The sequence below is a fragment of the Lepus europaeus genome, chromosome 5 (genome assembly GCF_033115175.1).
Source record: "Lepus europaeus isolate LE1 chromosome 5, mLepTim1.pri, whole genome shotgun sequence".
Classification (NCBI taxonomy): Eukaryota; Metazoa; Chordata; class Mammalia; order Lagomorpha; family Leporidae; genus Lepus; species Lepus europaeus.
The window spans coordinates 134,751,223-134,767,235 of record NC_084831.1 but is presented as its reverse complement, the minus strand read 5'-3'; the positions used below and the strand labels follow the sequence as shown (position 1 = coordinate 134,767,235).

General features: G+C 38.0%; 1 protein-coding gene across 3 annotated transcripts in view; it reads left to right on the top strand.

Annotated features, from left to right (window-relative positions):
• Positions 1 to 16,013, top strand: part of NME7 (NME/NM23 family member 7) — a 244,804-nt gene that overhangs the window by 53,201 nt on the left and 175,590 nt on the right. For all 3 annotated transcript variants that reach the window (XM_062192716.1, XM_062192718.1, XM_062192717.1), the window contains 2 exons: positions 828 to 994; positions 13,710 to 13,820. In XM_062192716.1, the coding sequence (XP_062048700.1) occupies positions 828 to 994; positions 13,710 to 13,820 (278 nt within the window). The remainder of the gene's footprint in view (positions 1 to 827; positions 995 to 13,709; positions 13,821 to 16,013) is intronic.

Below are 16,013 nucleotides of genomic sequence, written 5' to 3'. Positions count from 1 at the left end.
ATCATCACAAATATGTTGCCATCATTGAAATATATTATGTCTACAAAAATAAAATTTGAAGAGGATTGAGCTAAGAGGGCCCTGTTTATTTATTGTGATCCCTCATTGGAAGTGCCTTCAATGAATGGGTCTATTTGATGTTGTAATTTTGTGTACTTAAGAAAGCAGCAATTTGGACATGTGGCTATCTTTTTTTGGGATTTGATAGGCCCTAATTTACTGAATGATTTGGCTAAAAAAAATTCTTTTTAAAAATATTTAGTTGTAGGGCCAGTGCTGTGGTACGGTGGGTTAACGCCCTGGCCTGAAGTGCTGGCATCCTATGTGGGCGTTGGTTCGAGACCTGGCTGCTCCACTTCCCATCCAGCTCTCTGCTATGGCCTGGGAAAGCAGTGGAAGATTGCCCAAGTCTTTGGGTCCCTGCACCTGCATGGGAAACCTGGAAGAAGCTCCTGGCTCCTGGCTTTGGATCGGCGCAGCTCCGGCTGTTGTGGCCAATTGGGGAGTGAACTATCGGATGGAAGACCTCTCTTTATCTCTGCCTCTCCTTCTCTCTGTGTAACTCTTTCAAATAAAAATAAATAAATCTTTAAAAAAATATTTAGTTGTAATAAGAGGTTTTTAAATTATTACTAGATTAGATCATGGAATCCAAAATTAAAATCAGGGAATTAAAAATTATAATGTGAAAAAATGGGATTTGTACTTGCTGTGAAGAAGAAATGGAATGTAACTTGTCTGATGGCAGAAAGGAGAATTTCCATCTTGTAATAAGATTAGCATTCCTATTGACAACTGTTTTTTAATTATATTGCTGTTGGTTCTAGCATGATGTGAAGAATCATCGCACCTTTTTAAAGCGGACCAAATATGATGACCTGCGCTTGGAAGATTTATTTATTGGCAACAAAGTGAATGTCTTTTCTCGACAATTGGTGTTAATTGATTATGGAGATCAATATACAGCACGCCAACTGGGCAGTAGGAAAGAAAAGTAAGAAAACAATTTCGTAATTTTTTTTTTTCACTATTAAAACATTATGTGTAAGCCATGGTACCAATTTCTAATTTCCTGTTGCTGTCTTGTGTTTTCACAGTACAGAGATTTTTTTCAGTAATCTACTTCAATGTTAATGACATTTTTGGAAATTTTATTAAGTAAATTCTGTGATTTGTTCATCAGTCAGAATAACAAAGTGATATCCTCAGTCTTAGGCAGTGACTATTTCCTGGGGAGAAAAGTACAAAATTCTCATATGTTCCATCATTCATTCTTAGTAAAATAAATGTCATTTGGGAACTAAGAATATCTGAATATAAAAAAATCTTGGTGCTTAAGGTAAACTTGGCTTATGGGGAAAAAAGTAGTGAGTATCAAAAGCTCAATAGAAACTCAAAAGAAATAAAAGATACTTCTTATGCAAAGCTTTGTGGAGGGTTTGACCTGTATCATAAAAAATGGATTGAATTGGCCGGCGCCCGCAGCTCACTAGGCTAATCCTCCACCTGCGGCGCCAGCACCCCAGGTTCTAGTCCCTGTTGGGGCGCTGGATTCTGTCCCAGTTGCTCTTCTTCCAGGCCAGCTCTCTGCTATGGCCCGGGAGTGCACTGGAAGATGGCCCAAGTGCTTGGGCCTCTGCACCCAAGTGAAGCTCCTGGTTTTCTTTCAGCCCAGCTCCAACCATTGTGGCAATTTGGGGAGTGAACCAGAGGATGGAAGACCTCTCTCACTGTCTCTCCCTTTTTCTCCCTTTCTCTGTCTGTAACTCTGCCTCTCAAATAAATAAATAAATCTTAAAAAAAAAATAAAAAATACTCTTTGGTTAACTAGTAAAATAACAGCCTGAATTAGGATTGTAGCCATAAGTATAAAGAGGAAGGAATGTGTGGGATTAAGAGTAGAGTCCTAGTAGTAATGATAAACACATCATAGCTATTAGCTATTAAACTGTGAGGAAAGCTGTTGAATAATTTGCATGCATCATTGAGTTAAACTCCACAAAAACCATACAAAAAAGGTACTATTATTACCTCCACTTTGGCAGATGGGGAAGTTGAAGTTCAGAGATGTCAGGAAATGCGGCTGAGGTCACAAAGCAAGGCAAGATGAAAGCTCAGAGTTAGTCTGAACCAACAACGGGAGGATTCAGGGGCGGGGGGGGGGGTGGTGCATTGTAACATAGCAGGTAAAGCCACCACCTGTAATGCCAGTATCCCACATGGGTACCATATTGAGTCCCAGCTGTTCCAATCCAGCTCTCTGCTATAGCCTGGGAAAGCAATAGAAGATGGCCCAAGTGCTTGGACCCCTCCCATGTAGGAGACCCAGAAGAAATACCAGGCTTTTGGCTTTGGATTGGTCCAGCTCCAGCCGTTATGGCTATTTGGAGAGTAAACCAGCGGATAGAAGACCTCTCTCTCTCTCTCTCTCTGCCTCTGGAACTCTGCCTGTCAAATAAATAAATAAATCATAAAAAAAAAAAGAATCGGAGGAGTCAACCATAGGAGAATCGATAGGGTCTAGAAAATGATTGCTTTCATTCTGTCTCATTCATTTTTATGTCTCCTATGGCACTGCACCATTACAACCATCTTATCTATGTTATCTGAGTGAACTAATGAAAACTAATTTAAAACTTTCCTTTCCTTTGTCCATTTCTTCCCTGTTCTCAAATGATGATCTTTAAAAAAAAAAAATTATTTATGTATTTGAAAGGAAGAGTTACAAGACAAAGAGAGAGCTTCTCTATGTGCTCCCCAGATGGCTTCAAAGGCCAGGCCTGGGCCAGGCCAAAGCCAGGAGCTTCTTCTTGGTCTCCCATTTGCGTGGCAGGGGCCCAAGGACTTGAGTCATCTTTCACTGCTTTCCCCTGTGCATTACCAGGGAGCTGGATCATAATTGGAGCTGGGACTTGAACTGGTGCCCATGTGAAATACTTTATGAGTACTGTTAAAAAATGGAAATCATATTAATAAATTGTGATATAGGAAGTCTGACCCCTCTTCTCTTTTGCTACTATATTCCTAAAGGCTGTTGTACTTCGGGGCCGGCACCGTGGCTCACTTGGTTAATCCTCTGCATGTGGCGCCGGCATCCCATAGGCCCGGGAGTGCAATGGAGGATGGCCCAAGTGCTTGGGCCCCTGCACCCGCATGGGAGACCAGGAGGAAGCACCTGGCTCCTGGCTTCAGATCGGTGTAGTTAGGGCCATGGCGGCGATTTGGAGGGTGAACCAACGGAAGGAAGACCTTTCTCTCTGTCTCTTTCACTAACTTTATCTGCCAAAAACAAAAACAAAAACAAAAAAAGACTGTTGTACTTCAAACAGTACTTTTTTTCACAGGGCATGTCTCATAAAAATTTGCTGAATTAATTAATGAATAAATGCGATGACTTTGTTAAAATAGCTGGTATGTCTGGAGGAAGAGTTTCTGTACAGCAGGCATTCCTGCCCTCTTCCTTCTCCCACTGCGTGGGGCCCCTGCCGTGAAGCAGAAAAACTATGGTGTTGTGCCCTCAGCCTGTGTCTTTATTCTTGGTCGAAGCTACATTTGTCACTCTGACTTTTCCTCAGTCTTGATTTAGAAAAGAGAGCAAGTTGAAGATGTAGCTGAAAAACAGGCTGTGGAGAAAACAGAGACTTTTGATCATATTTTTCTTCTATGTATAGATTTTCACTGTTAGCAAAATGATGTTTTAACTTTTAATTTCTGTGTTATGAGTTCACAAGAGTCTGAGACTATATTTGCAATGAAATTTTAGTTCCTTTGTCATTTTGGGTTCACTCTGATTTGTGTGGCTTATATTTTGTATTGTTTTGTGTTTTTTTTTAATGTTTGTGGAATGATTGTTGCAATAATTAAAAATTTGTGTTAATGGTGTAATTAAGGCTATAATGTATAAATATTCCACAACTATTTAATTTGAAAGGAAGAAAAATACCCCCAAAATGTTTTTTGATGTCTACAACCCAAATAACTAGTTGATTGCCTAACATCTGAGTGACCCCACAGTAATATGGTATTTCTTTCCACAACCTCACTAACCCTTCTTTACTAGGCCTTTGTAATTCTTGAGGTGGTCTGATGCCCAGTGTGGGTTTTAATACATTGGTGGTCATGCAGGGGTAGTGAGTGCCTTATAAAAAAAGAAGACCAAGGATTCTCATTTTAACTGTGAAATAGGTGGGGGGAAATTAGTTAGTAGATAAATAGGAACCTTTTATAGTTATGAGATCTTATGGTAAATGTCTATGAGATTAAGGAAATGCCAACCATATTCTTTTATTTATAAATAATAAATATCCATGGTTTCCATTTATTGGTACACACTGTATGTCAGTCAGTGTGATAGGTACTCTACTTACACAATGATATTCAGATTAACTTAGATGTTCTTTTTTTTTTTTAAGATTTATTTATTCAAAAGTCAGAGTTACACAGAAAGAGAACGAGGCAGAGAGACAGAGAGAGAGAGAGGTCTTCCATCAGCTGTTTCATTGCCTAGATGGCTGCTGGAGCTGTGCCGATCAGAAGCCAGGAGCCAGAAGCTTCCTCCGGGTCTTCCACGTGGATGCAGGGGCTCAAAGACTTGGGCCATCTTCTACTGTTTTTCCAGGCCATAGCAGAGAGCTGGATTGGAAGTAAAACAGCCAGGACTCGAACCAACACGTATATGGGATGCCGGTACTGCAGGCGGCAGCTTTACCCACTACGCCACAGCTCCAGCCCCAGATTTTCTTTAAAACAAACAAAAAACCAAATGAATTAATGAATTAGGGAGTAAGGGTTAATAATGTGGCCCAATCAAAAGAAAATAATAATAGCCATAACAATCATAATTTTTATATTTTAATTGATTTTTCTGAAGGAAATGTTAATTCTGTAGGCTTTTTCTTTTCTTTTTTTTAAGAATGGCTGAGTAACATGGTCACACTCTCACAGCTAGAAAGTAAATACAAACCAGTGTTTTTTTTGTTTTGTTTTTTTTTTTTTGTTTGTTTGTTTTTGACAGGCAGAATTAGACAGTGAGAGAGAGAAAAAGACAGAGATAAAGGTCTTCCTTCCATTGGTTCACCCCCTAAATGTCCACTACGGATGGCGTGCTGCACTGATCTGAAGCCAGGAGCCAGGTGCTTCCTCCTGGTCTCCCATGTGGGTGCAGGGCCCATGCACTTGGGCCATCCTCCACTGCACTCCCTGGCCACAGCAGAGAGCTGGACTGGAAGAGGAGCAACCGGGACAGAATCCGGCGCCCCGACCAGGACTAGAACCCGGTGTGCCAGCGCCACAGGCAGAGGATTAGCCTAGTGAGCCACGGCACCAGCCCAAACCTGTGTTTTATTCTAAAAGTCATTCTATTTCTATTAAACACCTAATCAATATGCTAACTACTCTTGAATATGATTGACTTTAAAACCAGAGGAACCAAAGGATTCTATTTTTATGTGATAATGGATTTGAAGTATTTGTACTTTATAAGTGTAGTTAATGAAAATATATGCAGCATTATATGTTTGACTGACTTAAATTGTGTCACCATTTTCTTTTCTGATTTTTTCATAACTATGAATAAGTTATTTAATCAAACATTTTGGTGATTTAAATAAACTTCTTCCTAATTCAAAAGTTTCAAAAATATATTGCTTCATTTAAATGAAAAGTATATTATATTGTGTGTCTATCAGAGTCCCCAGAAACATATTCTGTATAATAATTATAATTCAGATTAGCTCTCAGCTGAGTATAGTGTCAAGGAAAATTTAAAAACCAACTGCGTGCTTCACTCCTTTCTTTCTGGAGGAAACCTGTAGTTTAAGAGATGGGTGAAGTTGATCTCCACATAGCCTATCAACTAATTATGAGTCAATTAATTATCCATATATGTCCATAGAATTCCATTTAACTCACCAACTGGACTCAGCTTTCTAATTTCCTTTGATTATCTTTTTTATACATATCCTCTAATAAAATGGATAAAGGTTTTTAGTTGTCATTGAGTTAGAGTATTTGATTTCAATTTTGACTAATAATGAATTGATGCTTTATGATTCTATTTATTAGGTATGGATACATAGTACAATTATGTCTTTTTAAAAACTTATTACCCTTAACTAGAAACATTGAGATAGATTTCATGGGAAGAATCATACACACACATACACATATATATACATGCAAGGAGGGTTTTTTTTGTTCATGGAAAATGGAATTCAAACATCAATTTATTTTGGTGCAAAAATGTTGAAATCCATGCAGTTTTTTCATTATAAAAATATCCCATAAACATTTTGAAGGCCCTCATATGCACAGATTTAAAATTTTCAAATTTTTTACACCAAATTAAACATTTAACTCTATTTTTCTCTGCAAATACATAAAATATATATTTCCCATGCATATGAAATATGATAAATGAGGTATTAAAATGTTTACTTTTGCTAGCTTTATATCTATAGTAAGATTTATTAAAAACATTGAAAAATAATGCCAGTATCCTACAAATTGTCCATTAGTTTTTAGTGCATATTTAAATTTAGTAATCCTCAATCCTATTGAATCTCAACCAGGAAGCCAGCTACCTCATCAAACTAAGAAATAAAAGTATCACTCGATTAGGTGAATGACATTACACTAGATGCTAAGTTTACAAAAGGCAGTGTCCAGCAATCTTAGATCCCAAGGTTTAAGCCCAAGTCATTTCAGGCAGAAACTACCTGTGGATCATCTCATCCTCTTGGCATCATTAGATTCCATTGCCCTGAAATGAATGTGAGTAAACCACAAGCCAAACTGAAGGTGGGACCTTTGTTTAGAAAGAGTTTAGGAATATTTCTCCCTGGAGACAGAAGAATTAACCTAAAGCACCTTTTAAATTTTTTAATACATCCTGTTAATTCCAACTATTTGCTTGGCCCAAATATACCTTATTAATATTTTTTCAAAGATATTAAAATGGTATTGATATATTTTTGACTTAATAATTTAAGATTACTTATAGTGATCATTTGTTTATTTTCTTTACAGTTATGCTATTTTTAAAAATCTTTCAAATTCACTTATTGTTGTTTTATTTGAAAGGCAATGGAAAAGGTGTGGGAGGTGAGAAGAGAGAGAGAGAAAGAGCAGGATTCTGTTTGCTGGTTCATTCCCCAGATTCCAAAACAGCAGAAGCCTCTAACCGGGACCCAAACACTTACGCTATCACTGCTGTCTCCCAGGGTATGCATCAGCAGGAAGCTGGAATTGGAAGCAGAGAGCTGGGGTTTGAACCCAGCACCCTGGTATGAGATGCAGGTATCCTAGGTGGCATCTTCATTACTGTACCAAATGCAGACATGTTAATCTTCACATTATAATTTTATTTTTTAATATTTATTTTATTTATTTGAAGGCAGAGTTACAGAGAGAGAGGAAGAGACACACAAAAAAAGATCTTTGATCCTCTTGTTCACTCTCCAAATGGCTGCAATGACCAGGGCTGGGCTAGACTGAAGCCAGGAGTAAAGGAGATTCTTCCAGGTCTCCCGCGTGGGTTCAGGGGCCCAAATACTTGGGCCATCTTCTGCTGCTTTCCCAGGCACATTAGCCGGGAGCTGAATGGAAAGTGGAACAACCAGTATTTGAGCCAGTGGCCCTATGGGATGACAGCACCACAGGTGGCAGCTTTTCCTGCTATGCCCCTTGCATTACAATGTTAAGGGCATATTGTTAGGTGATTTTAAATGGTTAAATATTCTTAGTAATTGAACCATTCTTTGTTGTGAAGTGGTCATCTTTATCTCCAGCAATGCTTTTTTGTTTTAAAGTCTACTTTGTCTGATAGCTGTACAGCTCTGGTTTCTTTTAGTTAACACTTCCATGGTGTGTCTTTTTTCATTCTTTCAACTTTAAAACTTTCAGATCTTTTTCTTTTTACATTTTGGAGCCAATGGAGGAGAGACAGCAAGATCAAATGCTTCCATCCACTGTTTTATTCCCCAAATGAACATGATGGTTGGGGCTGGGCCAGGGCTGGACTCAGGGCCTGGAAATTCAGTCCAGGTCACCCAAGTGGGTGGCAGGGCCCTAGTTACTTAAGCCCTTACTGCTACCTCCCAGGATCTGCATTAGTGGGAAGCTGGAGCCAATAATTAAACCCTGGATGTGGGCATTTTAACCACTAGGTTAAACGTCCACTCCAGGATCTGTCTATTCTAAATTTGTCTTTCATAAGTAGCATAGATATTTACTTTTAAAATCTAATCTGATGATTTTTGCTCTTTAATTTTTAAAAAAAAGTACCTAGTTTATAACCTCCATTTTTGTTGTAGAGCATTTTACTTTTAATATAGCTACTAATATGTTTATTTGGGTTTAATTCTGCTATCTTATGTTTTTTTCTGCCTGTTTTATTTATTATTATATTGGGTCCATTTCTGACTTTGGATTGTTTGAGAATTTTTCGATGCATTTTTTAGTTTATAGTATTTAGTTTTAGTACTTACACTTGGAACTACAGGGATGTGTACTTACCAGAGTCTAAAGTTAGTCACTGTCATCATTTTCCTTCTTGAAAATAGAAGAACCTCAGAAGGGTTGAACTCGATTTTCCATCTGGAATAATTATGTCCGTTTTGTTCTGCTTTTTTTTTTCTTCCTGTGTTCACTATTAATGTTTTATACAACTAATTTTTAGTTAATTTTTTTTTTTTTACTTTTTGCTTCTTATTGTTTTATCTTAGGTATTCTGTTGGAAATCTTTTTACTTTTATTTAAATTCCATTTTTTTTAGACTTTCCTGTTAAGTATGTCCATTTAGAGAAAGCTCTCCGTTTATACTCATCTGAAAATATTTTTATATTGCTCACATTCTTGAAACTACCCCGTTTTTTGTGTTCTATCTTTCTTATTATCTGTGCCTTATTCTGAATTTTCTCAAAATTCTTTCTTCAGTTTCATCTAGTGTTCTACCAAGTTTGTCTATTTCTTATTTTCATTTTTGTATATACATTTTTATCACTAACGAATGTCTAATAGATTATCTTTCAATTATACTTACTCATTAGTTACAGCTTATAGTTTCCTGCTGCCTGATGATGTTGTGTAGCTTGTCTTTCAGCCATAGTTTGCTGGTCATTTTACAATCTGCATACGATGATTCCAGTATCTGAAGTACTTGTGGACCCTCTCTGTTGTACATTGTTCAGGTTCTCTGTTATGTTAGTTTTCTCCAAGAGTATGTGTGGGAGGGGGATTATCTCTGTTGATAATTGCCATGTGTGTATGTATTGTATATGTGTGATGTACTTATGCAATCTATTTATATATGAGTGTGACTTATGAATCATTGAGCTACTGTATGAAGTTACTTTATGAAAGTTCTGAGACTGCCCCAATGATGTGAACTTGTGCAGCTGGACCACTCAAGCCTGGTTCTTTCTGGCTCACTCTAAGGGTGTAGCCTGTGGCCCCGAATTAGGAAGGATATCTGTTGTACTCTGTTCAAATTTGCCAGATAGGTACTGCTGTCAAGTGAAAAGCAAATTTTAGTCTCACTTTCCTGGATCTTTCTGCATACACACAATACTTTTTCACTTTTTGCATAGTAATTATTTGCTATATAGTCAATTCATATTAGTTTTTTTTTAAGAATTTTAAAACTATCTTACATCTTTTAGTTTCCAGAGGAAAGATTACCATGAATAACTTTCCACTGTTGTAAGACTGTAGCCTCAGTCAGTGCGTTTTTCTTCCAGACCATAGATGCCTCATATGAAATAGTTTTCCTTTATACATGGGAAAGGCACAAATTTTATGCTTGCAAAGAACACATAAATGAAACCACAAATTTAGCTTTGGGTTTGTGTTTAGGATGAGTTTTTATATACTTAAGGCAAATATGAATACATTTTGAAATATTTACCTTAGTATAAACTTTATATATTTATTCTTCCAGCTCAACAGTATTCAAAGAGTCCATTGCACTGTACAACCTAAGACCTTTATTTATTGCATAACAATAACATTGATTTATCTAGGGTGTTTATAGCAATCAACTAGTTATCTATTTCACAAACTTATTTACTGCAGGTTTTTCTCAAGAGTCTGATGATATATGAAGAGCTTGGTTTTTGTGCAGCTGTGTGAGAATTGTTTTTTTTTTTTAATTTTTTTTATTTTTGACAGGCAGAGTGGACAGTGAGAGAGAGAGAGAGAGAGAGAGAGAGAGAAAGGTCTTCCTTTGCCATTGGTTCACCCTCCAATGCCCGCCGCGACTGGGCACTGCGGCCGGTGCACCGCACTGATCCGAAGGCAGGAGCCAGGTGCTTCTCCTGGTCTCCCATGCGGTTGCAGGGCCCAAGCACTTGGGCCATCCTCTACTGCACTCCCTGGCCACAGCAGAGAGCTGGCCTGGAAGAGAAGCAACCGGGACAGAATCCGGCACCCCGACCAGGACTAGAACCTGGTGTGCCATCGCCGTTGGCGGAGGATTACCCTGTTGAGCCACGGCACCAGCCTGAGAATTGTTATTTTTAAGAAATCTATATCCTAGGCCGGCGCCGTGGCTTAACAGGCTAATCCTCCACCTTGTGGCGCCAGCACACCGGGTTCTAGTCCTGGTTGGGGTGCCGGATTCTATCCCGGTTGCCCCTCTTCCAGGCCAGCTCTCTGCTGCGGCCCAGGAGTGCAGTGGAGGATGGCCCAAGTGTTTGGGCCCTGCTCCCACGTGGGAGACCAGGAGAAGCACCTGGCTCCTGGCTTCAGATCAGCAAGATGCGCCGGCCGCAGCGGCCATTGGAGAGTGAACCAACGGCAAAAAGGAAGACCTTTCTCTCTGTCTCTGTCTCTCTCTCTCTCACTATCCACTCTGCCTGTCAAAAAAAAAAAAAAAAGAAAAGAAAAAAGAAATCTGTATCCTGTCTTAGTTTATGAAGGCTGGGCAAACTGTTTTTTCACTGTCAATTGCTAAGGAGTTCTAATGTAAATTATTGATTTTTTAACTTTGTATTGAGAGCATTGCTTGTGGCATAGTATAGTACTTACTTAAATGTAGCAAGGATTACTATGTGGTAGATTATTACACCTAGTAGCCCCCAATGAATCACATCTCTTGGTATCCATGTCCGTGTGCCCTCGAGGACTCTGAATTTGACCATATGGCTTGCATTGGCCCAAGTAATATCAGCAGACATGCCTCCAGAGAATCCTTGATAAATGCCTACTATACTGCATTCTGTGTGTCTGTATATGAACAAACCTGGTCTAGACTCCTTGATGATGAAAGACCACAGGCAAGAGAAGTCTTGGTGTCTCAGTTGGGTACCATCCCAGCTAACCCACTGTCAAAAGCAGCTGTTTAAATGACCCCAGGTGAAACCACTGCCCAGCCAACCTACAGAACCTTGAGAAATTGTGTGTTATTTTAAGTCATTACATACTAGGATGGTTTGTTACACAGCAATAGATAACAGAGGCATTATTAATGTATTCTTTGTCACCATTTTGTTCTTTGTTTGCAATCTTCACTTTTAAATCACATATAAGATTCCTGATGCTTGTCTTATTTTCCCTGCAAAAGCGTATTTTAATTATTACCTACTGGACAATCATACAATGAAGACAGATTACTTATGTATTCAACCTGTTGCGTCTCCTGTAGGCATTAAGAGAGAAACTGAAATTACATTTTAAACTAAGTTCTGTTGGTTTAGAATTTTCATGTTGCTTCTTGCTCACAGAAATTGATGACTATGCTGTGTGTTAAATTTTCTTTAAAAACTGTGGTTCATGAAATTACAGAATTTAGTATAAATAATTGATAAGATAGTTTGGATTATTATAGTTATTTTTAAATTTTTTACTTAATTCACTTCATCTATTTGAAACACACACAAGCAGGCACACACATACACACATACCCATAGAGAAAGAGAGATCTTCCAAACACTGGTCCAGTACCCAAATGTCTATAACAGTCAGGAATGGACCATGCAAAAGCCTGGAGCCTGGAACTCAATTCTGGTCTCCTACATTGGTGGCAGGGATCCAAGTACATGAGCCATCTTTGCTGCCTCCCACCGTGCCATTAGCAGGAACCTGGGTCAGAATTGGAGCTAGGACTTGTACCCAATGACTGCTATATGATGCAGGTGTCCCAAGCTTTTACCTGACCATTGTGCCAGATGTTTACCCATGACTATAATATTTAATGAATGTGAATTAGAAAAATGACCAGTTTTAACTGTTTTTTTTTTTGATGAAGTCATATAATATAAAGTAATGTAAGTGGCTCATCTCCTTGAAATTAAAAAAAAAAAAAAGAATATCTGGTATAATTTGAACCAAAGATAAACAGTTTCTTTTGCTATTTAGCTTTAAAACTGAGCCATAAATTATATCTAATTATAAGACTATTTGAAATACATCTCCAGCTACATTTCTCACATTGGTGAAAAAAACAAATATGAAAAGGCTAACTGTTCTCCTTTTTGGATCACTAGAATTAATGCCAATGTTGTTAGAACAATTGGAAATTGAAAGGGAAAGTGGCAGAAATGGTTTATCATATGGATAGAATTACTCTGATTAATTTTGTTTTTAAGATTTATTTGTTTACTTGAAAGTGTTAGCTACACAAAGGGGGGGGGGGGGCGGGGAGAGAATCTTCCATCCAGTGATTCACTCTGAAGATGGTCTCAACAGCCAGGGCTAAGTAGGCTGAGGCCAGGAGCTTCATCCAGGTCTCCAACATGGGTGCAGGGGCCAAAACACTTGGGCTGTCTTCTGCTGCCTTTCCAGGCCAGAAGCAGTGTTCGATTGGAAGTGGAGCAGCGGGGACAGGAACTAGCACTCATATGGTGGTGGCTTTACCCACTAGGCCTCAATGCCAACCCCAATCAATCTGGTTTTTATCTTTATTTGCAGATATTATTTATAAGGATTGGTGATGATGAACCATTCTAATAATATTAATAGTACCATTGTTTGTGATGTTGGAAGGAGCACAGACTTGGGAATCTTATGAGCTGGATATTTTGTCTTGAAGATGCAGTTAAGCGGCTATATGAGCTTAGGCACATTAACTCCCTGGATGTAGATTTCTCATCAGACTAATGAGGACACTGAGGTGATCTTCATGTCCAAAATTCTATTAATGTTGTGGCTTCAGGGTGGGAAAGTCCATTGCTCTGCTGTGTTTTGAGTGTAAAAGTTAGCATACTTCATTATTCATATACATTTTGGATGAAAAGACATTAGCTTCTCTGAATAGTCAATGGAATCCTTAATTATTTTACTTCAGTCTTGAACTAATTGCATAACATACATACATATTTTAAAGTCAGACAAACCAAAAAACAGATTCATAATATATTTAATGCATTTTTAGAAAGTGATCCTTTGAATAAACTATATTCTACTAAATAGAAATTTTAGATACCTATGTTTTCTAACTTGGACTTATTAGAAATAACATTTATTTTTTCTCTAAGCTCATTTTGTTGTTGTTGCTGTAGGTTGGTTACTTTACTTTAGGGAGAGGAACAGGAAATGATAAACTTATTTTGTATGACTTTTAAAGAAACATCTTTAATATATTTCTCCATAAAATTAATTTTGATGTTTGATGATCTAGAATGATTGTTAGTAAAATTTCTACTACTTAAAAATTATAAAGAAAAAGTGCAGAACTATTTTCATTTTTAAACATTTTCCTTATTTGTTTACAGAACATTAGCCCTCATTAAACCAGATGCAGTATCAAAGGCTGGAGAAATAATTGAGCTGATAAACAAATCTGGATTTACTATAACCAAACTCAAAATGATGATGCTTTCAAGGTAATTTCTTAACAATTTTCAGTTGTATCAAGTCTTTTAAAAATCATTTCATTCATGTTACTGTGTTTAAAAAAATACTGAAATGCAAAGGCCTTGGTAGATGTTGTATGCACAGTGGGGTGCATGAGTAAAGAGGAGTGAACTTGGGTTACCAGCAGTTTCATTGGCAAGTATACTAAAGACCTCATCCCTCAAGGTCACTCTCTATAAACACAACCCTGACAAATGACTAGGATAAAGAGTGTTCAGCAGGCCATCAAAGAAGGAGGTACCTTTCTCTGAAGGGAGGAGAGAACTTCCACTTTGATTATGGCCTTGTCTAAATAAAGTCGGAGTTTGTGAACTCAAGAGGCTTCCATAGCCTTGGCAGCTCATGACAAGAGCCTTGGATGATTACTGACGCCATAAATAAGAGTGTCAATTGTTAAATCAACAACAGGAGTCACTGTGCACTTACTCCCCCTGTAGGATCTCTGTCCTTAATGTGTTGTACTATGTGAATTAACAGTAAAACTACTACTCAAACAGTACCTTATACTTTGTATGTCTGTGTGGGTGCAAACTGTTGAAATCTTTGCTTAGTATATACTAAGTTGAATTTCTATATATAAAGATAATTAAAAATGAATCTTAATTGAAGAATGGGATGGGAGAGGGAGTAGGAGATGGGATAGTTTGTGGGTGGGAGGGAGGTTATGGGAGGACAAACCGCTATAATCCAAAAGTTGTACTTTTGAAATTTATATTTATTCAATAAAAGAAAAGAATTTTTAAAAAGTGTGTTTAGAGCATTATGTTCTTGACATTCCCAGTGAGGAGACAGGTTGGGAACTTGATTCAAAGTAAGAGCTAAGTAAATACAGTAATGTGCCTTCTAGTGATGTCATAGCTGTCTTAAGGTCATAGTTTAATGTGTTATGTGTTTGTGGTGATGCTAGTATAAACAAACCTACTGTGCTGCTAACTGTACAAAAGTAGAGCATATACAATTAGGTTCAATGAAACTGGATAGTGATAACAAATGAATATGTTATTGCTTATGTATTTACTATATTTTTATTGTTATTTTAAAGTATGTTTTTTGTACTAATAAAGAAAAAATTTACTTGTCAAACAAAATGTCATGTGACACTACAGCATTTATAAATCTTACGTTGGTTCATTGAAAATAGATCTTATTAGGGTCCGGCGGCCAATTTAAAATGTCAGAAAACAAACAAGGGAAAACACACACTAGCTGCAAAATAGTGAAAAGGACTATCAACTATTGAAATAAAAAAAGCAAATATTAAATTTAGAATCTCAAAAAAATAAAGTTACTAAAAACCCCAAAAAATCTTATGTTTACGGCCGGCGCCGTGGCTCAACAGGCTAATCCTCCGCCTTGCGGCGCCGGCACACCGGGTTCTAGTCCCGGTCGGGGCACCGATCCTGTCCCGGTTGCCCCTCTTCCAGGCCAGCTCTCTGCTGTGGCCAGGGAGTGCAGTGGAGGATGGCCCAAATGTTTGGGCCCTGCACCCCATGGGAGACCAGGAGAAGCACCTGGCTCCTGCCATCGGATCAGCGCGGTGCGCCGGCTGCAGCGCGCCTACCGCGGCGGCCATTGGAGGGTGAACCAACGGCAAGGGAAGACCTTTCTCTCTGTCTCTCTCTCTCTCTCACTGTCCACTCTGCCTGTCAAAAATAAAAAAAAAAATTAAAAAAAAAAAATCTTATGTTTACTATTTATCTTGATTGTATCAAGAAACCATATTGAGTGACTGGCTTTTACTATCTAGGTTTATGTGTACTCTATGACGTTTACAGAATGAAAAAGTCACCAAATGACTCAATTCTCAGACTATAACCCCTGTCAGTCAATGATACATGACTATTTCCTAAAATATTTAATAGATGAATGTTTGTGAAATAAAGTTTCTTTATAAAAATGTGATAAAACAATTTACTTGTTACTATTCATGTCCTTTTAAACCTTTTAATGGAACAATTAGATAAGAATGATGGGAGAAATTCATGAACTCTCATTGTTATTTTGATTTTAGATTTTTTTTAAAGATTTATTTATTTGAAAGGCAGAGTTACAGAGAGGCAGAGGCAGAGAGAGAGAGAGGTCTTCCATCCCCTGGTTCACTCTCCAAGTGGCTGCAATGGCCATAGCTGAGCCGATCCGAAGCCAGGAGCCAGGAACTTCCT